We start from the raw sequence: 22,627 nt of genomic DNA, 5'->3' as shown, positions 1-22,627 counted from the left end.
CCCAGAGGTAAACCCACACACCTATGGTCAGCTAATCTATGACAAAGGAGGCAAGGATATACAATGGAGAAAAGACAGTCTCTTCAATAAGTGGTGCTGGGAAAACTGGACAGCTACATGTAAAAGAATGAAATTAGAACACTCCCTAACACCATACACAAAAATAAACTCAAAATGGATTAGAGACCTAAATGTAAGACCGGACACTATAAAACTCTTAGAGGAAAACATAGGAAGAACACTCTTTGACATAAATCACAGCAAGATCTTTTTTGATCCACCTCCTAGGGTAATGGAAATAAAAACAAAAATAAACAAATGGGACCTAAGGAAATTTCAAAGCTTTTTGACAGCAAAGGAAACTATAAACAATATGAAAAGACAACCCTATGAATGGGAGAAAATATTTGCTAATGAATCAATGGACAAAGGATTAATCTCCAAAATATATAAACAGCTCATGCAGCTCAATATTAAAAAAACAAACAACCCAATCCAAAAATGGGCAGAAGACCTAAATAGATATTTCTCCAAAGAAGACATACAGATGGCCAAGAGGCACATGAAAATCTACTCAACATCACTAATTATTAGAGAAATGCAAATCAAAACTACAATGAGGTATCATCTCACACCAGTTAGAATGGGCATCATCAGAAAATCTACAAACAACAAATCCTGGAGAGGGTGTGGAGGAAAGGGGACCTTCTTGCATGTTGGTGGGAATGTAAACTGATATGGCCATGATGGAGAACAGTATGAAGTTTCCTTAAAATACTAAAAATAGAATTACCATATGACCCAGCAATCCCACTACTGGGCATATACCCAGAGAAAACCATAATTCAAAGAGACACATGCACCCCAATGTTCACTGCAGCACTATTTACAATAGTGCCAGCTCATGGAAGCAATCTAAATGCCCACTGACAGTCGAACGGATAAAGAAGATGTGGGACATATATACAATGGAACATTACTCAGCCATAAAAAGGAACAAAACTGGGTCATTTGTAGAGACGTGGATGGACCTAGAGACTGTCATACAGAGTGAAGTAAGTCAGAAAGAGAAAAAAAAATATCGTATATTAACACATATATGTGGAATCTAGAAAAGTGGTACAGATGAACCGGTTTGCAAGGCAGAAACAGAGACATACATGTAGAGAACAAACGTATGGACACCAGTGGGGGAAAGCAGGGGGTGGGGTGGTGTTGGGATGAATTGGGAGATTGGATTGACATATATACACTAATATGTATAAAATAGATAAATAATAAGGACCTGCTGTATAAAAAATAAACTAATTAAATTAAATTTTTTAAAAAAGAAATGTTTACTTATGAAATGTCATTTGCTAATTTAGTTGGCATGAAGTTACCATACCAATACACACAGTGTATAACAGATTGAATTGAAGAAATTTAAAATGACAGAAGAATAAGTGTACTATCATAGGCAGTAGCAATGACAACTATGACTCACTGGCAAGCCATCCAAATTCAGCTGTAGGCTTGACCATACCATTCTCCACTAGAGTGATAATTGAACTCTGACATCTTCATTTATTCCTTAATTATGGCAACATTAATACAAAGAGTGCTTTTTGGGGAAGATGGAGGAAGCAACATGTAGGTTATTAAAACAGAAAAGGGATGGCAAACTAGTCTGATCAGCTTCATCAGGAAAAAGTTTATGTTCCACTAAAATTTGATAGCAATGCCCATTTCTTAATGAATGCTTTATTTTTTATTTCAAAGGTTTCTCTCTGAATTAACAAAATTTTGCTGGGAAAAGATAGTGATTTCAAACACAAGTTGAGGCACGAGCCATCAATGCTACTGTGGAAAGATACACCTTATATTTACCAATGCAGAAAAAGATGATTATTCTTTCTAAAACTCACATAACCTCTACGGGAAGAACAGCTTGGAATGAAGCAACCAGCCTATCAGAGATCACACTACTTGGCTGTGGACAGGAATTCCAGGGTAGAAGACCACACTCAGGGTTCTAACTAGTGCACTTATTTGCTCTCTGGATCACCCTAGTTCTGGATAGAGAAGAGAATAAAATGCTTACAAGTGTATTTACACTTTAAAATTCACAGAGAACTTTCCAAATATCATCTCATTTATTGGTCATAGCAGTTACTAGTTATCCCTCTTTTCCAGATGAAAAAATAAGGATCAGAGAAGATAAGTGACTTATTAAGTTCACAAAGCAAATCAATCACAGAACTAGAAATAGAACTTCAGGATTTTTGATTCCATGTCTTGGGGAGTCTCACCTATTCCTCACACTGCTTTAACTGATACTGAGGACTTTGATGCTTAGGTCTCCCACTCTTCAATGTGAAGGGCAGAGTACAATTGATTCTCAGTAACACCTAACAACTTACAATTTTTTTTCCTGAATTTTTATTTTACTTTGGCTGAGAACGTATACATCTTCTTATTGATTTATTTGTTCAACAGGCATTCATGAAGCTCTGGCCATGTACCCAGTACATGAGTCAGAATAAAGGTTACATAAAATTTTAGTCAGGGAATAATGTCTATATATTTAATCAACAAGAATCAGACATATCTAAGAAGCTTCCTCTTGTCGCCTTTGTTCCATTGAAAAATTGATAGTATAAGCCTTCTGTTACTGATAATCAATGGATTAATTATCTACTTTGTGAATTTGAATCTAAATCCCAATGACCTGAAAAGTGATCAGTATACTTCTTTGATTTTTGCATGAGCTTGGAAATTGCAAGTGAATTTCAATACTCATTTAAGTAAAATATAATTAGTAGGGTTATGTTTGCTAAATAACAATGATCATCATAAATATTATTCACTTCCATTTCAAGATGAGAAAGATAAGGTCTAGAACTGTTCAAGTTTACACAGAAAGCAAGCTGTAGAACCAGGACTTGAACTAAGATCTTCACATTAATCTAGATTTAATTAATAATTAAGATTATTATTTTTTTCAAGTTTATCACATACATTTATTTTGATCTAGGATGAATTCTAAATCATTTTGAAAATCATAAACAATTAAATGAAGTCTTTTATTTCACCTACTGAATTTAATATTAAATGACTTTTTTTTTCTTGATGTATCCAGAGAATTGAAAGAGAAATGGAATACAGAGTAGCTCTAATGAAATATGAACAGCTTATTGAGGAAAATAATCAGACTTTGTTATTCAAAGGGATATCCAGAACCAATACCATTTTTAAGCCTACACAAATAGGATATACATTAATTCTGCAAAATCTAAAACCACAGCCATTTTGTCAAAATTAAGTGCATAAATTTCTTTCCTGAGGAGCTTGAGTATTTTTATATGTACCATTCCCCATCTTTAAAGATTCTTATTAGTAAAAATATTTTATCAGAGTATTATTTTTCTTCAGAGTATCCCAAAATTATAAGGGAGGGCAATGTGTGTTTTCTAATTTACCTGAGTACTTTAGTGTTAATGTTGTTAGACCATTTTGGTATGGGAGATTCACTGTTTCCATTTCAACATATAATGCACATAAAAATTTTTGAGACATATTAAATTCTTTATTCAAACTAAGCTTCAAAATCTGGTGTGTATTTTGCATATATGGCACCTCTCAATTTAGAGCAACCACATTTCAAGAGCTCCACAGACACATGTGGCTAGTGGCAATTGTATTGGACAGTATAGGTCTAGAGGAAAAGATAAATAGTAAACAAGCAACAGGAACAGCATAAATGCTGTGACAGGCTACTACAGTGCTATGGGAGCAAAAAGAAGAGAATCTCAACTAATTTGTGTAGGACTGGAAAAAACTTCTAAAGGAAGTGACATTTCAACTAAGCTCAAAAGGAAGAGCTGACATTAGCCACAGGAAAGGGTAGGTGTAGGGAACTTTAGTGAAGGGAACACTATATACAACACTGTATATGTGTTATTTATATGAAAATTCCTGGCTAGGAGTTCTGAATAGTGCATATAATCAGTGAAGTCCTTCAGGTTGTTTTTGGAATTACCTTACAAATTGCTGACTTGGTAATTTACAAAGAAATTCATGGTAGTTGTAAGTGTTCTATTCCATCCTAGAGCCCCAAACCTGTCTTCTGGAGCTCCCATGATCTGGAAGAATACTAGAACTGTAGTTATTTGTACTAGCAAAAGGCACTAGGCTTTAGGTTTTATAAATACAGCTTAATCACTTTAATTATTATATAATTCCACTAAGTATATTGTGATTACAAGTGTGGTGGTCTTTCTTGCTCTGATAGATGATTAGTTTTTTGAAAGCAAAGGAAGTGATTTATATTTTCGTCCATACGTGGCTTTTACTATGTGTCAGGAACAGTGGCATATTTCCCAAAGTGCTTGATAATAATGAACATGTTTAGTATGAATTTATTAAGAACCAGAAAAGGCATTCAAATATAATCACTGCATATTATAGCCTGCTAAAATACATGTTTGTTAAATAAAGATATTGCTTAGGAACTGTATGGGGTTGAACAGTGTCCCCCATAGTTCATGTCCACTGGAAACCAGTGAGTGTGACTTTATTTAGAAATAGGAATTTTGCAGATATAATCAAATTAAGATGAGTATATACTGGATTAGGGTGGGCCCTATATCAAACATGACTGGTGTCCTTATAATAAGGGAAATGTGGACACAAAGACAGATGAACAGGGAGAACACCATGTGACGATGGAGGCAGAGACTTAGTGATGCATCTACAAGCCAAGGATGCCAAGGACTGCTGGCAACCACTAGAAACTACGAATAGTCAAGGAAGCTCTTCCCCCAGAGCCCTGCTGATACCTTGGTTTGGGACTTCTAGCCTGTAGAACTGTGAAAGAATAACTTTCTGTTGTTTTAAGCCACCTAGTATGTGGTACTTTGTTACAGCAGTACTATGAAACTAATATAGGAACCTTCTTGGGCCCTCCATTGCTTCCCATATTTCCTTATGAAGCAGCTCTCTTAAGAGACTTCTATTTAATGTACTTGACAGATTAATCCCTTTCTCTACTAAACAAATTGTATTCTACTATCTAGAATTCCATATAGTCCTGCTCCCACCAAAAGAACTGTATGTTTACAGCCCAGAGCACCTATATTGTCAATACATAGTTTAATGAAATGTCACATGAACTGGTGAAATATGAATGCAAAAGGAAAGACAGCTGCTGTTTCCATGAATACTAAGTTGGAGACTTTGGAAACTTTTCTCTTATAAAGGTGAGTCACATAAAAATGCAATCAAATTAGATGTGGGTGAGGTAATTATTAAGATAAAAATAATGAAAATCTAGAAAATATGCTCATTCAGATTATTTTGTAAGTATCTTTAAATTCTTACTTCATTTTAATAAAAATAAAATTAGAGCTTATAGAATATATGCCATGGCATCATCAAAAAATCTACAAACAATAAATGCTGGAGAGAGTGTGGAGAAAAGGGAACCCTCTTGCACTGTTGGTGGGAATGTAAATTGATACAGCCACTATGGAAAACAGTATGGAGGTTCCTTAAAAAACTAAATATAGAACTACCATATGACCCAGCAATCCCACTACTGGGCATATACCCTGAGAAAACCATAATTCAAAGAGAGCCTTGTACCACAATGTTCATTGCAGCTCTATTTACAATAGCCAGGACATGGAAGCAACCTAAGTGTCCATCAATAGATAAATGGATAAAGAAAATGTGGCACATATATACAATGGAATATTACTCAGCCATAAAAAGAAATGAAATTGAGTTATTTGTAGTGAGGTGAATGGACCTAGAGACTGTCATACAGAGTGAAGTAAGTCAGAAAGAGAAAAAAAAATACCGTATGCTAACACATATATATGGAATCTAAAAAGTGGTTCTGAAGAACCTAGGGGCAGGACGAGAATAAAGACACAGATGTAGAGAATGGACTTGAGGACACGGGGAGGGGGAAGGGTAAACTGGGACAAAGTGAAAGAGTGGCATGGACACACATACACTACCAAATGTAAAATAGATAGCTAGTGGGAAGTAGCCACATAGCACAGGGAGATCAACTCAGTGCTTTGTGACCACCTAGAGGGGTGGGATAGGGAGGGTGGGAGGGAGATGCAAGAGGGAGGAGATACAGGGATATAGGTATATGTATAGTTGATTCACTTTGTTATAAAGCAGAAACTAACACACCATTGTAAAGCTATTATACTCCAATAAAGATGTTAAAAAAAAAAAAAAGAATATGTGCCATGGGTGTGGTTTATGTAAGAATGGATTTCGTGGGACTGCAGTTAGGACCCAACCGTGTCCATATATATATATATTTATATATATGTATGTATATGTGTATATATACATATATGTGTAGGTTCTATAATTCTCCACTTGAAGCAACTTTTTCTATTAGCCACACAATCATAACTTCAGACTACAATAAATAAGAGTGTTTCTACTATAAGTATAAGTTTATTACCCCATGTTTTTATTCCATCACTTATTAGCCTGTAAGTTTCATGAACACAAAGGCTCTATCTGATTTGCTCCCCATTCTACCTTCAGTACTTAGTAAAATGCCTGGTATATAGCAGCCTCTCCCAAGATATTTTTTGAATAAATAAGCACAAAATGGAAAACCATTTTTTTCTGTTTTTCCCTTCTCCAAAGAATTATATTATCATCAATAAAGTTGTATTAAAATGGGCTGATTTGAGCCTTAAAAATGGATTCATTATAGAGAACTCAATTTTTTAATGGCATTTACAAAAATTGGGTTTTATCTACACATACATGAAAATTCTCATTTTTAGTATATCATTTTTCATAGCCCTAATATGCTTTTCACATCATAATCTTTCTGAAAATACTTATGTACCTATTCTACATCTTCAAATAATTTCTATCTAATACCACAGTGTTATTTTCCCAAGCTTACAGATTAGGGTTCTGAGACAGAGAAGTTAGCTTAATTTCTTAAAGGCAGATTCCTAATGATGCCTCAAATTCATGAACTTACAAATTCTAGGTTAGCATTGACGTTGCCACTGTACTCTTGAGGAAATTGCTCACCCTCCCTGAGCCTTAGTTTCTTCAGTTATCAGATGAGGCTTTTTGACTGGATGATCTCTAGGATGCCCTCTACCCCGAGTCCTCATTTTCAGCACAGAAAATTCTGGATTTTCTTATCAATAAAAAAAAAATGTGACTTCTCACTGCTCTTCTTTCCAAAATGGGAGACAGAGAACATAGCTAGTTAAAGAATGACAGGATAAGGTGGAGATGTGTTAGTGAGTATGGAGTAGGAAGAAAGGAAGGGACAGAAGACAGGGTGAATGTGATGTCAGCCTGCTAGGATAAACATTTTGGGGAAGAAAATCATGGAATATTTTATGCTCACATAACCTGCAAGATTTTACTCATACTTTCCTACAGGAATCTCAGTGGTAAGTTGGAAGGGCTTTGAGGCCTTGAGGTATGCAGCTTAAAAAATTAAAGACTTGGTCAACTCTTAATAACTAAATAGAATATAGTTTTATTAAATTGTTATAAAATAGTTGCTTTATGACCTCTAAATCTCAATCTGAGTGAATTTATAATTAAGTTTTATTCCTTAAACTATGTATAATATTAAGATAGAGGCAACTAATATTAGGTTTTTACAAGCTATACAAATATTCCTTTTTTCTACATCTTTAGCTACTTAAAGTAACTTAATAGGAACTACTAAAAAAAATCTTATTACATTTGGTAAATAAAAATGATGTAGAGTTTCAGATGGTCCAACAAGATGAAGAATTTACCACTGGAATTCTGTTAAATAACTACAGGAGTTATATTTTTGCCTTGGAAAACTTTCATCATGGAACACAGCTGTGAAACAACTTTGGCTTCAGACAGAAAGGCTATAATAAAGCACCTCCTAGCTATACTTAGGTTCAAGAGGTTTATGGTGGTGAACAGCAGAAAAGATGAAATGTTTCAATAAGCCCCTCAGGCTGATTTAGTTAGCATTCACAAAGTGGAATAACCTATACATCACATACCCTTTGTTAGCTGGTTGTTTAGAATAGATGTATGAGTCACTGGATTTTATTTTAGCAGTTGGGCAATGCAATTCTCCTTTTGCCCAAAATATTAAAATGCAGAAATGTGAAACTAAGAGAGGTAATGTCAGATCTTATACAGGATGCTTATCAACCACTGTAATGGATAGAGAAATTCTTCTGCTCTTGTCATTCCACGTTTCACCTTGGTAGGCACAAATGATAAATCACCTCATGCACAAAAAATTTCTATTATTCAACTAATCAGCAAACTACAGTATATTTTTAAAAATTGTGTGTGGGGGAGAGGTGTTGGGGGGGGGAAGCTTGCAAATCCAAAGAACGGTGGCATAAGAGAAGGATAGGCAAGATTCTATCCTGCATGATTTCAAGTACAAATGAATCCCTCTGGGAGTTTGGGGGGATTCATATATATATACACACACACATAGATGTGTGTGTGTGTGTGTGTACATATATATATTTTTTTTCTTCTCTCAGACACTGTTCAGAATTAATGAGGGTACCTGCAACAATGCTGGCAAGCTGCTGGGTTCTGGTGATGGGGTAGATGCTGCGTGCCTGAACGATTGCTGAAGCGATTTTCTTGGCGTGCTTCTCCTCCCCGTATGTTCTCAGGATGGATGCAAGTGCCTGTTGATCTAAAGCGTTCACAACATCAGCTGCGGTGGGCATGTCAGGGTACCTACGCAGAAGAAGAGCCAATTAGTTCACTGACGTCAGTTTTCATTGACAAGAGGTGAAACTTCAGAGTACTGAGACATAAAGTCAGGCATACACACATAGTCTAAGAAGTCTTCTGAGGTTTTTAAAGTCACAGACTGAAATCTTACACAAATGAAATAGATTTTCCATTTCAAATACCCATGATTATGGCAAGTGGGACTGTGTGTGACATTCATTAAGGTCAAGGGCAGCAGAAGGTTAAAATGCTTTACTAGCCTTTAATTCAGAAAGAAGTTATTATTGCTTATGAAGATTTCTCCTAAACTAAAATAATGGAAAATGTTTTGGATTTAGTTTGTTCAAATTTAAATTACTGCTTGATTTTTTTTTTTTTCCGGTATAGAAGATACAAGGCTTACTGACTGATATTTAAATGAGCCTAGATATCAGGAACTTAACTAAATCTAAGACTGTAAAGTAACCAACTATTTATATGAGGGTACAAATTGAATTTAGAAAGTCTAAAAGAGAAGATACTGCTGGTCAGTTTCCCTCACAAAAACTAGAACAACCTTAATAGTAATAACATATATTATTTCAAATTGTTAACAATATGGGCTTATACACCCATGATAAAAGCCACCATGGGGTAAAATCTGGTAATTAACAAACAATATTAAACTGGCCTAGATGGTAATTTCAGGTGGAGGAGACAAAGCAATACCAACCTCTGGTCAAATAGAATAAATTATAGTAACAGGAAATAACATTCACTTTGTCAGGCCATTCCAATTTACCTCAATTTAGGGAAATGCGTCAAGGAATTTTAAGTGATGAGCTAACTGAGATCTTAATTATTAGAAAGATAGCCTTGCTAATAGTACAGTTCTCTCTCCTGTAGTTAATATGTTGGATTGATTGTTGGTACCATACTGTAATGACTTTAAGTAACAAGGATATGGTAGCTTTAAGACCTGACCATCAATCAGAGTGGGGTTGCCAAGGAATACCTGAATCCGTCCTTAAAAATACTACATTGCACCTTGTTAACATGTCTAGTACTACCAGGAAAATAATTTTATTGTTGTCCTTGGCTTCTCCCCTATTTCGCCATGACCTCCATCTCTCTTCTCTCTCTCTCTCTCTCTCTCTCTCTCTCTCTTTGTGTGTGTGTGTGTGTGTGTGTGTGTGTGTGTGTGTGTGTGTGTGTGTGTGTGTATAACCTTGTTTTCCAGACCCTGTGATTCTTTTTTTTTTCTTTTTGGCTGCCATGGTACTCCCAGATCAATGAACATCATATAAGGTAGCCTATTTCCATCTCAACAGGCTTTGCTCCTTCAATAACAGCTTTAAGGATAAAGATTTGGTCTATAGAGTCAGATCAACCTCGATTAGAATCATAGCCTTGCTACTCATATTGTGTAAGCTTTTGAACCTATTGGAGCCTCAATTTCTAACCTGTAAAATGAAAGTAACAATGTTTACCTCACAGAATTGTTGAGAGAATTAAGGGTTCACGCAATTATAAACTAGATAGTATAATGCCTGGAACAGAGAAACTCAATGAATGTCACTGTCCTTTAGATCTTGTCCATTCCTAGATTTGCCAAACATCATTCTTGGCCTAACTGAAAAATCCCTGTTAGATCTTACCTAGCTGTTAATTCAACTGCCCAAACCACCAAGCATCAGAATGAAACTTGTTAGTGATGGTAAATTCAGACTCATAGAATATATGTACAGTTCTACCAGGACAATTCTAAGATTAGTATGGATGTACTCAGCAGTTTTTTTTTTTAATACCTTTCTACTTTTAAGTAAGAAAATTAAAAGAGCATTTTGCTCAAATACAGTTCAGTGGATAATAGGCATAATTTTATTTTACTCTCATGTTCACATAGAATAGCAGTGTATTGGGTTAGCCAAAAAGTTCCTTCGGTTTTTAAGTAAAAATAAAAGACATTTTTCATTTTCACCAAGAATGTTATTGAAGAACGTATTCACCATTTTGTTCCACTACCTTCTGCCATTTTTCTTCATAATTCCATCTTCCCAAAACTTTTTTATCTTTTTGAGCAAAGAACTGTTCCAGGTGCCTTTTACAGTCTTCCAGGGAATTGAAATTTTTTCCCTTAAGAGAATTTTGTAAAGACTGAAATAAATGGAAATCCGAAGGTTCAGTGTCTGGTGAATACGGCAAATGAATCAGAACTTCCCAGCCAAGCTGTAACAGTTTTTGCCGGGTCATCAAAGAAACATGAGGTCTTGCGTTATCCTGCTGGAAGATTATGCATTTTCTGTTGACTAATTCCGGACACTTTTCGTCAAGTGCTGCTTTCAGTTGGTCTAATTGGGAGCAGTACTTGTTGGAATTAATCGTTTGGTTTTCTGGAAGGAGCTCATAATAAGGGTTCCCTTCCAATCCCACCATATATCACCTTCTTTGGATGAAGACTGGTGTTTGGTGTGGTTGGTGGTGGTTCATTTCACTTGCCCCACAATCTCTTCCATTCCACATTATTGTACAGTATCCACTTTTCATCACCTGTCACAATTTGTTTTAAAAATGTAAGTTTTCGTTAGTTTCAGTAGAGAATCGCATGCAGAAATACGGTCAAGAAGGTTTTTTTTTCGCTAACTTATGTGGAACACAAACATCAAAGCGATTAACATAACCAAGCTGGTGCAAATGATTTTCAGCGCTTGATTTGGATATTTTGAGTATGTCGGCTATCTCCTGCATGATATAACACTGATTGTTCTCAACTAATGTCTCAATTTGATTGCTATCATCTTCAACTGGTCTACCTCACCACGGAGCATTGTCCAGCGAGCAATCTCCAGAACAAAACACAAACCACTTTTGACACGTTTGATCAGTCACAGCACCTTCTCCATACACTGCACTAATCTTTTTTTCGCATTTCAGTTGTGTTTTTACCTTTCTTGAAATAATAAAGCATAATATGTTGAAAATGTTGTTTTTTTCCTTCCATCTTCAATATTAAATGGCTACACAAAAATTCACCAATTTTGATAAGTTTTTTTTTAATGCATGGTGATTTGACAGCTGTCACAATACAATCTAACAAAATTGTTTCGAATGAAGTGAAAGACAACTAAGGGCTACTAGAGCCATCTTATGGAAAAAAACGAACAAACTTTTTTGGCCAACCCAAGTTTCCATAGGGCTACAAGGCAAAAGGGGCAATAGTCTGGAAAACTGATAGGCTGTTAGGAGGCTTCAGAATAGGCATTCAAATAGTGAAGAAGCTAACATACAAAATCTGCCCCTCCAAATTAAAAGTTAAGAGATCTTGTCAGTCCTCCAGAGATCACCAACTTACAAATGACTACACTCAGGAGAGAAAGAAAATATTAACATAATTTATTGCATAAATATTGCCATAATTTATGGCAGTTCATTTATTACCTTCTAGTGAAGAATACAACTGACAACAGAGCTAGACCTGCAAGTCCTTGAAGCTGGGAACTTCTTTCTGCTATATGAGAACTTATTATAATCTGAAAGCTATTGTTGAACTTGGGGTAGTACAGAATTAACTATGCTGTAAGATTCCACTGTTAAATGGCAACAGGTTAAGAAAGCCTCTTGCACCCATCTTCATCACAGGGAAATATCAGCTTCCAGGATCTGACTGGCCAAATTTATTGGCTTGGACTCCCTCTTCCCATAATACCACTTAGATTAGCATTGAACATATTTGCATCTCCAACTTTCCCTTGTCTATGAATTCATGTGAACCAACTCCTCCTTTCTGAATGCCATGAACTTTCTTCAGATATGTTAACATCTCTGATTAGTTTACAGCCTATGCTATCTACCTGGAAGCCATCCAGCTTTTCAAGATACATTTGCTCAATACTATTATTATCCATTACATATTGACTTAGAGTTTAATTCTTAAGGGCTTATTTTCATGTTCTTAGGGGAGAACCTCAGGAACCCTCATTCATAGACTACAGTTTGATGATGTCTCTACATTTACAATATGGGGATTTATTACTATTAACTAGAAGCTTTGTTCACTGTATTTCAGAAGGCATCCTTAGTAAGACATAGGAACAGCAGAAATTTGCTTGACATTTTATTACCTCTGCACAACAACCTCAGTCTCCAAACATGAGAAGATATTTGACCTTTACTATTAGTCATTGGTCTTTAAAGGATTTTTATTATTTTCTTTTATGACATTCTTCATTCCATGAATGCCAATTTGTGCAAATGAAGGTATAAGACTCAGAACAAAAAGGTTCCAACAAGTATGAGTCACACTCTAAGTTAACAGGTCATATCAAAACATGGGGAAAAGGCTATATGTGAATAATTACCATGAGACAAAGAAGTTTGTGGGAAAAAAAGTCAAACTCAACTCAATATTAAATTGTTGACTTAAATTGGACATTAAATTTCTCATATAAAGGTCCTTCTGACAGATTGGAAGAAATGTTGGAAAATACATTTGTTTCAGTAGAAATGTTTGTGCAGGTCTAGAATTGCAGATTAGTAACAGAATAGCTTACAAATTTAGATAGAAGAAAGACTAATGCTCTTTTAGAAACTAAGCTTCCAAAATGTAGGTGCCATGATAAATAATTTGGTGGAGGGGGTGCATAAAATTAGAAAAACATGCTTAAGCTTTGTTTCGTAGGTACAGGCTATTCAGTTCCTGGGCCAGTGTTGGGCATAGAGACAAGTGCTAATCTAAGCTTTTAAAATTAATTTAGATTTAAAAGAAATTATCCTATACTTTCCTAGAATGTGACCCTCTTTGTGTTATTTAATATATGTTACCTATTTAAATGATGGAGAACAAATGTATTTCCAAGGTGGTGAGAAATGAAGAGGAGGTGTAAAGCTGTCTTACACACAGTACAGTGTCTGATTTAGTACCATAAATTTTAGTTTCTCTGGAGAAGGTTGAATCCAAGTGACTGTACAAGAAACAGGACAAAATACACAATTGCTGACCTCTAGGATCTTGCCTTTTATGCAGTATTCAAGAGACTATGCATTAAATATAGTTCCTTTTACTTTTCACAAAAGGCATAGTTGGGCCTGCACCAAAATGAAACCATTGCTTCAGTATCATATTAATATTGTTAGTAGTCTAAAAGATCACATTGTATCTGTAAAAAAGAAAATCAGTATTAAAGTTATCCTCTTCACTACTCTGTGTAAAGACTGCAATGATTTTTCTTTTAGAATCCCAAATCTAGAGAAAGACTAAAGCCTATAATGAGTAGCAAACAAAACTGATTTATTATGTATGGATAGTGTTAGGTGTGGGTGTGTGATGGGAATTCTACAGTCTTAAAAGGAAATTAAATTCAGAGTGTTTTTGAGAAATTGATTTCTTGTTATGAGAAGAAATGCTTTATCAATACTCACCTGCAACCATCCATTCTCATGTCCAAGGGGCCATCCTTCCGAAGGGAAAAACCTCTTTCAGGGGCATCAAGTTGCATGGAGGAACACCCAAGATCCAAAAGAACTCCATCCAAAGTCCCTGGCTGCACTCCAGCTTTCATTAGTAAGGCTTCTGCCTGGCTGAACTGGCTCAGGATGGCTCGGATCTGTTTACTGGGGATAAACCCAGGAGATGGAAAAAACACTTACGTCATATTAAAGTCTTTCTTAAGGTCTAGGATCAATGAAAGGGAGCACATTCTATTATTAGCTTATTTAACCAATATATGTTTACTAAGTGCCAACCACATGCTTTGTACTATATAAGGACATACAGATATGGAAACTCTGCATCTTTGGTTTCAACACCAGAGGTAGGTTAACATAATTTTATTCTTGCTAATAAACACAATTTATTTTATACCTTGTGAAGGTATATAAGTTTATGAATTAGAAAAATTTGCTGGTCGGACCAGTCCTTTTATTTTTTTTTTTCTAAAAAAAAATTCTTAAATCTCTGGGCTGGGAAAAGAAACATATGCCATTCTATCAAAAGAATAAACACCTGTGCACTGTTGGTGGGAGTGTAAACTGGTATAGCCACTATGAAAAACAGTATAGAGGTTCCTCAAAAAATTAAAAATAGAACTACTATATCATCTAGCAATTCCACTTCTGGGAATATATCCAAAAGAAATAAAAACACTATGTTGAAGTGATATCAGCACACTCATGTTCATAACAGCATTATTTACAATAGTCAAGACATGAAAACAACCTAAGTGTCTGTCAATGGATGAATGGATAAAGAACTTGAGACGTGTATATATATATTATTCAGCCATAAAAAAGAAGAAAATCTTGCCATTTGTGACAACATGGATGGACCTTGAGAGCATTATGCTAAGTCAGACAGAGAAAGACAAATACTGTATGATCTCATTTATATGTGAAATCTTGAGATTGAAAGAGAGAGAGAGAGAGAGAGAGGGAGAGAGAGAGAGAGGGAGAGAGGGAGAGGGAGAGGGAGAGAGAGAGAGAGAGAGAGAGAGAGAGAGAGAGAGAGAGAGAGAGAGAGAGAGAGAGAGAGAGAGAGAGAGAGAGAACCATGCTCATAAAAAAAGAGATGAGATTTGTGGTTACCAGAGGTGGGGGATGAGGTAAGGGGAATTGAATGAAGGTGGTCAAAAGGTACAAACTTCCAGATAAATAAGACAAATAAGTACTAGGGGTGTAATGTACAACACGATGACTATAGTTAACACTACTGTGTGGTATTTATTAAAGTTGTTAAGAGAATAAATCCTAAGAGCTCTCATCACTAGGAAAAAAAATCCCTTTCTCTTTTGTGTTTATATGAGATGATGGCTGTTAACTAAACATTGTTGTAATCATTTCATAATATATGTAAGTCAAATCATTATGCTGGACACTTTAAACTTGTACGGTGTTATATGTCAATTATTATCTCAATAAAACTGGAAAAAAATAAATTTAACTTTTAACTAGTAAACCAATTTAAATATCTTTTTTCTTTCTGTTTTATTACTTATTATATGTCAAACATCTTCAAGCCAACCATTTTAGCTTTCTCCATATTCTTCACATAATTCAGGATAGGGGTGCTGTGTAGCTGCACACTTGAAGAATGAAACTATGCCTAAAATAAACGCCTTCTTACAGAAGCAATGTTTTCGCTCTCAGCAGGGATTCTGAAGTGAATGGAGCATTCAGAATTAACAGACAGGCAAGGAGTTGGGATCACCTTACAGCTATATTAATTCTCCTTCCTACACAAAGTGAGATGCTGCCTTCAGGGTTCTTCAGAAGCCCTAGGGCAACTGGCATGCATTTTGGAAGGGGAATGAGAAGAGAAAAATTGGGCAACACTCCCAAGACTTCATTCCCTCCATCTACAGGTGTATGGAGTGAGGGTGGATTTCAACAGTGTTGGGGAATTCATATCTATGATATTTACTTATATGTTATGTTGTTTAAGGAGAATTTCACAGCTCATTGGTAATTTTTTCTCAAATTCCAATGGAGAAAGTGATTTTCAGATTCACTCACCAAATATTCACTAAATATCTGCTATGTGTCAGGCATTATGCTATTCTGAGGTATAAACAGATTAATAAATCATGGCTTTCTGAGCTTTGAGCTGAGAGAAAGGTATATAAATAAACAGTTTGCAAAACAATCTCATGGGTGCTAATAGTAGAGAGACAGACAAATTGCTGTGTCTGTATTTGGAAAATATAAAATGAATGCTAATACTAGCATTGAAAACAGAAATAGTAGAATCTTGGGATTGGAAGGCAACTCACAAATCATTTGTTCCAATTATTTAATTGATGTTTGAATCTTTTCCCTTTCCACCATCACTGCTGGGGGGCAGGGTGGGGAGGAGACTCATTGTTTTAATATCTCTCATTCACCCCACTGGTGAGGAAGGGATTCCCATTCTAAAATTATGGAAATGGTCAAGTGAACACACAGCACCCGACACTGGACAGATGAGACTGACAGGAGTTTATTAATCACATCCACTCACAGACCAGGGGAGGAGGACACCAAATGCCATGCATGGCTACATGGGTGCTGCACTCAGGAACAGAGTGGACCGACAGGCTGTGAGAAGCAGATTTTATGGTATCAATAGGGTAGGGTGCCTCATGCCCAAGAAAGGATGTGTTGGCTTGTTTGAATAATTCCACGGGCTGGCAGGGAACTGAAACCTGCTACTCAGGGATAAACAGGTATTATGCCTGATCGCTTTGATAAGGAGTGTTGTTTGGCTAGGAACCTTCTCTGTGGAAGCACAGTGGGGAAGAAAAGTTGTGGTTAGGCCATTTAAGATTCTTCCAGCTTTCCCTAAATGTCAAGAACACATGATACTGGGCTTAAATTTTAGGCCTCACCTCACAGTCATTTAGCCCGTGTTTGAACATTCCCAGTAAATAAAAACTCACTATTGGTTTTTGGTTTTTAAAATTTTTTTTTAGTCAGTTGTTTTTTAGTGAAGTTGCTGGCTGTTTCCTCACTATTTCTATAACTTTTGTCCCAGGTATCAGTCCATGGAAAACAATTAAAAACCCATGGCAGCCTGTTACATATCTATTGTTAGTTATTGTAAGCGATACTTGTTGGCTACCTCTTAGTTGCCAGTCTCTTTTTTCCAACAGGACGTCAAAATTTCAGCCTTGTATCTTGGGAGAGAATGATCATATCCATGATTGTTTATATGTCAACTTGGCTTGGCAAAAGTACCCAGTTATTTAATCAAACAATGATCTAGGTATTGCTGTGAAAGTTTTTTTAGATGTGGTTAACATTACAGTCAGTTCCCTGTAAGTAAAGGATATTACCTTCCATAATGTGGGTGTGTGCCTTCCGATCAGAGGAAAGGCCTTAAGAGCAAAAAATGAGGTTTCCCAGAGGAAAAGGAAATTCAATCTCAAGACTATAGTATCATCTCCTATCATAGTTTCCAGTCTGCTGGCCTGCCCTACCATTTCAGACTTGCCAGTCCCCACAATGCGAGCCAATTCCTTGGATAAATCTCTCCCTCTCTCTCTCTCTCTCTCTCTCTCTATATATATATGATGTGTGTGTGTGTATATGTATGTATATCTCCTACTGGCTCTGTTTCTCCTGAGAATTCTATCCTAATGGATATAATATCTCTGCTCAAGAGGTAGATTTCTGATTAGCTAAGCTAATTTGCACACATGACCACCATGGCCCCTATAATTTGTTCTAAGATTGGCATGTGTCACACCTCTGGCCAATAAGATACAAGAGATATTTCCTAGGGACTTGGGGAAAGAAAATTCTTTTCTTCCATTGAGCTATGGGAAGAAAAATGTTTTTCAGACTCTCACTTGATATGAAAAAGCACATAGCTCTGATCATTGCCAGCAGATATCTTGGCCCAAAGAAGGGAGAGGGTAGCAGCCAATTTGGCCAAAACTCTACAAAGCAGAGAGAAAGATTAACCACGCCATTAGATTGAACCTCACCTAAAATCCAACTTGTCTCTGAACTTTTGAGTTATATGAGCCCATAAATTACCTTTGTTATTTAAAACCAGTTTGAGTTGTTTTTTTTTTTACTTGCAATGGGAAACATAACTATTATAGCTATCGTGCTTCTCAGGTGTTCATTTCTCTAAATCATACAACTCTTGTTTCTTCTGCTATTCTCTATGCAAAAAGTCTTTCACCATGCAACATGCTCTTTTCTGAATGTGTCCCGGTTTGCCTATGTCCCTAGATCTGAACTCCATAATGATCAGCACAGAATAAAGTAAATTCTTTCCTCTTTTGTTCTAGTTATTATATTAATACAGCTCAAGATCATAATAGTTTTAGAATTTGTTTCACACTGTTGACTTATACTAATACCATTGTACACCACTGCTAAGCCTGTTTCCTCCACACTGTACTTGTGCAGTTTTGTTTTGTTAATTATTGTAGATCTAGTACAATCTCTAACCTACATATTTTCTACAACCCTTTAGGATCCAGGTATTATCTTGAACCATAGAAATCTTCTTTACACTGCAGCAAAAGCCTCAAACAAATCACTATTGCCCAGTCTTAATTCCTTAGCATTAGAGCTATATCCTGCTTAAAGCTAATAATATAATTGTAAAATAAAAATAATATCTTATAGGAGATGTTTGCATTCTTGGACACCCTGAAACATAACTGTTTAACACTAACATTCAGATAGTTTTAGGCATGACAAAGAGTAAGTAACAAAAATATAATCCTCACCATAATCATATACAAGTATGAGAATATCATATGGGGAAAAAAAAGTAACCATGAGACAACACCACAAAGTAAATCATGTGTTTAAGGCAGAGTCTTCTGATGCTATATCAGTTATGTTTCTAGAATTAGATTATTCTCATAGTTAAAAAACCATCTAAAAGTATACCAACCAACTGTTGAAAACTTAGCCTTAACTTCAGACCCTGGGGCATTATTTCACATATGCAATTATATTGAGGCTAATTTTCCTGGGTAGGCAGATTCCACACCCACTTTTTTCTTTCTTCTTCTCTTTTTTCTTTCCTTCCTCTCTCCCTTCCTTCCTCAGGTCCTCTCTCTTCCTTCTCTCCCTCCCTACTTCCTTCCTTTCTTCCTCTTTTATTCAAATTTTAAGTTCTTAGTATTTTTGCATATGTATTTTACAAGTGTTATAAAGCAAGTAACAGAAAAGTGTGAATTCGCCAGAGAGGATCATGATGATCACAAAAACAGAGCCAAACCAGGACATTTAGCCATAACTACACATACAGAATTTGTTTATCATTGTCATCATCATTTGTCATTACCCTAGGAGCCCCAGGATGTAAAGTAAAAAGTTGCTTGTGACTCAAAGCACATGTTACATGAGAAGATTCTGCAACCCAACGCCAAGAAAACTAAGGCACTTAGCAATAGAGTGCCAGTAATACCCTGGTTCCTGGAAGCCAGTTTTTGAGGCTTTGACCATCATAAGTATTGTTAATCTTGACTCTGGCAAGTCATCTGCACTTGGAGTACAAGTTTTGGGTTTGTTTTATTATAAAGGATCCTAGTACATACTGAGGCTAGTGATGTAAGAGTAGCTACTACGTGATTTAGGATTAAACATGGAACTTCATCATTCCTCTAACTGCATACAGTCTAATGATAGCAGTTAAGGATAGATTACTCAACGAATTATAAAAGTAGATCCAGATTCTTTCTAAAAAGAACAAATCATTTAGCTGTGAAGGAACTGAGGTCTTAGACAGGGATATGGAAACAGATTCAGGCATGAAAGAATAAGTTAGAGATATAATTTATTAGAACTGGCTCAGTCACTAAAACTGAGGCATCAAGTCAGTATCAGCAGCGAAGGCAACCTCATGTAAAGTCACCTAAGCCACAGACTAGGCCATCTTCAGTCCATTATCAGGAACCCTGTGGTGAAATCTGAGGGTACACTGAGCTAGCAGATGGATATGCAGAGAACTCTGATCATATGGACCAGAGTGACAAGCAGAACAATGTAAAGAAGAGAAGAAAACTAACATTTCTTAAGAAGATGACAGGAATGTATTCAGACACTTAAAGTTCGTTTCAGGGTTCACTTTGTCATTTACTCTAATTATTCATTTTGTGTGTGCATTTGAGGGCATACCTAGGTGATAACATTCCCTAAGAGGATATGAAGAGCAAAATCTAAATTGTTTTTGCGGGGGTGAAGGTCTGATTACAGTGGATCCAAGCCTTTCTCACGTTAGTATCAGCATTAACCCATGAAATCCCAGTGTGCTACCTGTTTTCTAGTCATTAAATTTTATTGGTCTGTAGGCACAGAGCAGGGGCCTTGGCTGTTTTTAGCACTTCATTAGGCACCCCCCAAGCAAGGAATTCAGAGGGAGCCAAAGCAGTGGATGAAAGCATAGCTCATATTTGAGCAATGGTAAGAGCAAACATTTGTAGAATGCTTCCTATGTACTAGACCCTGTGCTAAGTGCTTTATACTTATTAAATCATTTCATCCTATGATAACCCTATGAGCTAGGTGATATTATAACCCACATTTTGCAGATGAAGAAACAAGTACAGAGAATGAAGTCACTTACTCAAGCCATATAGCTAGTGAGTGCTGGAATTAGAATGCAAACTCAGTCTTGTCTGGCTCCAGAGTCATGTTCTTAACCACTACACTGTAATACCTAGGTTTCTATTTATTTAGTGCCATTTCAGACCTCTAACTCTTCATCATTATAACCTTGTCATGGTCCATAAATCTGCCTAGTTTTTCTGATTTTTTATTAAAATGCTTTAATTGTTTTCAACGTTTGCCACCTCTTCATAGCTATAGGTCTGCAGATTCAGCACTCAACAAATATTTGCTGAATAAGGATTATCTACCAGGTACTGGATACAGGAATATAAAAATGAACAACAGCACACAATATGGAAAGGTATATACACAAACATATATAAATCACCGAGGAGATGGTTTATTTCTTCTTTAAACAGCAGTGGTAGAGCAGAAAGGGGAGACTGCATCATAAGGCTTATGTTTAAAAATTGGTTCTGATACTTATTAACCCTGTGGCATTGGACAAGTTATTTACTATCCCTCAGTTTCAGTTCCCTGTGTCTCATGGTATTTAAGTTTTTCCCCTTTGAGGCAGCCTGGTATGGTAGAAGTATCTCAGTAAGTTCTGGAGTCAGAGTGAATCAGATTATTAACTTTTTATTTATCCCTTTACGACTCAGATTCTTTATTTGTCCCATGTGGGCAACGGAGCAATTCCAAACTCACAAAGCTTTGGTGAAGAGTATGTTAATCAGTGTACATGAGGACACCGACTAAGATGCCTAGGCAAAGGAAGGCCCTCAGTAAATGTTACCTCTCCCTCTGTTCCAACCTGCTTCTCTTCCCTTAGAGATTCTTCTTATGATTCGGTCACTGTGCTGCCAACTGAAAGTTGGGAGGAGTAGCAAGGATTTGCTCCAGGCACACCAAATGCAGGGCCATACTGACTGTAAAGAATTCTTCTCCAATCTCTTTTATGTGCTGCTACTGGGCTGTATTTCTCCTTCCATTTCACCATGCTCTTGTTATAGTTTGAGAACTGTTCACTTTTTGATATGTTAATGTTTACCATACTACATAAAGGTCCAAGATATGTTGATTTCCATATTAATTGTGATCACTTTTTAAACACTATTAAAAGATACACTTGCTCAAAGAATATTTTCATACACTGTAGAGATGGAACGAAAAGATGTTGTTTTTGTTCTGCATAATCTGCTCAAAATCTTTGATAGCATTATCTTTACTGACCATTGTCTTTTCCTTCAGGAAATACTTGCTAAAAATTGATTTAGTCGTTTATTCACAACTCATATATTGACTTGAATAAAGCACATTTTAGAAATGATGAAATGTAATTATATTTCTATCTTTCAGTTACCCTTTCAAAATGTATTCAATGGAGTAATATTCCTCTGTTCTGGAATAACAGTTTCGGAGGCTATGTTATAAAGTCTTTGAAATTCCATTGTCCAGGAAGAGGTTAAAGTACTAATTTATATTAGACTTTCATAAGACAATTACGCATGTTGTGTTCTCCAGGGTAATCTTAAAAAGTATAGTACAATAAAGTATAACATATGAGCAAACAGAGAGAGAAGATAGAATGATAATAACAAAAAAGGTGGCAATAAAGAAGACAAAAAGGAACAAAGAACAGGTTGATACATAAAAAACTAACAGGAAGATAGTAGATAGATCCAAACCCAAATACACCAGTAATTATATTAAATATTCTGACTAAATACTCTAATTTAAAAAAGATTTTCAAAATCCAATGATATGCTGCTTATAAAAGACAAATTAACTATTAGGACACAGAGAAGTCAAAAATAAGAAGATGGAAAAAATGTTAATGCAAACATTACACAAAAGA

The 22,627-nt window shown here is 35.9% G+C and overlaps 1 protein-coding gene across 4 annotated transcripts in view; it reads right to left on the bottom strand.

Moving 5' to 3' along the window:
* The window catches only part of METTL15 (methyltransferase 15, mitochondrial 12S rRNA N4-cytidine), a 203,453-nt gene that overhangs the window by 36,638 nt on the left and 144,188 nt on the right, over positions 1-22,627 (bottom strand). For all 4 annotated transcript variants that reach the window (XM_061203191.1, XM_061203192.1, XM_061203190.1 and 1 more), the window contains 2 exons: positions 14,140-14,331; positions 8,567-8,745 (listed from right to left, as the gene is read on the bottom strand). In XM_061203191.1, coding sequence (XP_061059174.1) covers positions 8,567-8,745; positions 14,140-14,331 — 371 coding nt within the window. The remainder of the gene's footprint in view (positions 1-8,566; positions 8,746-14,139; positions 14,332-22,627) is intronic.

The sequence above is a fragment of the Eubalaena glacialis genome, chromosome 10 (genome assembly GCF_028564815.1).
Source record: "Eubalaena glacialis isolate mEubGla1 chromosome 10, mEubGla1.1.hap2.+ XY, whole genome shotgun sequence".
Classification (NCBI taxonomy): domain Eukaryota; kingdom Metazoa; phylum Chordata; class Mammalia; order Artiodactyla; family Balaenidae; genus Eubalaena; species Eubalaena glacialis.
This window is presented reverse-complemented; position numbering and strand designations above follow the sequence as displayed.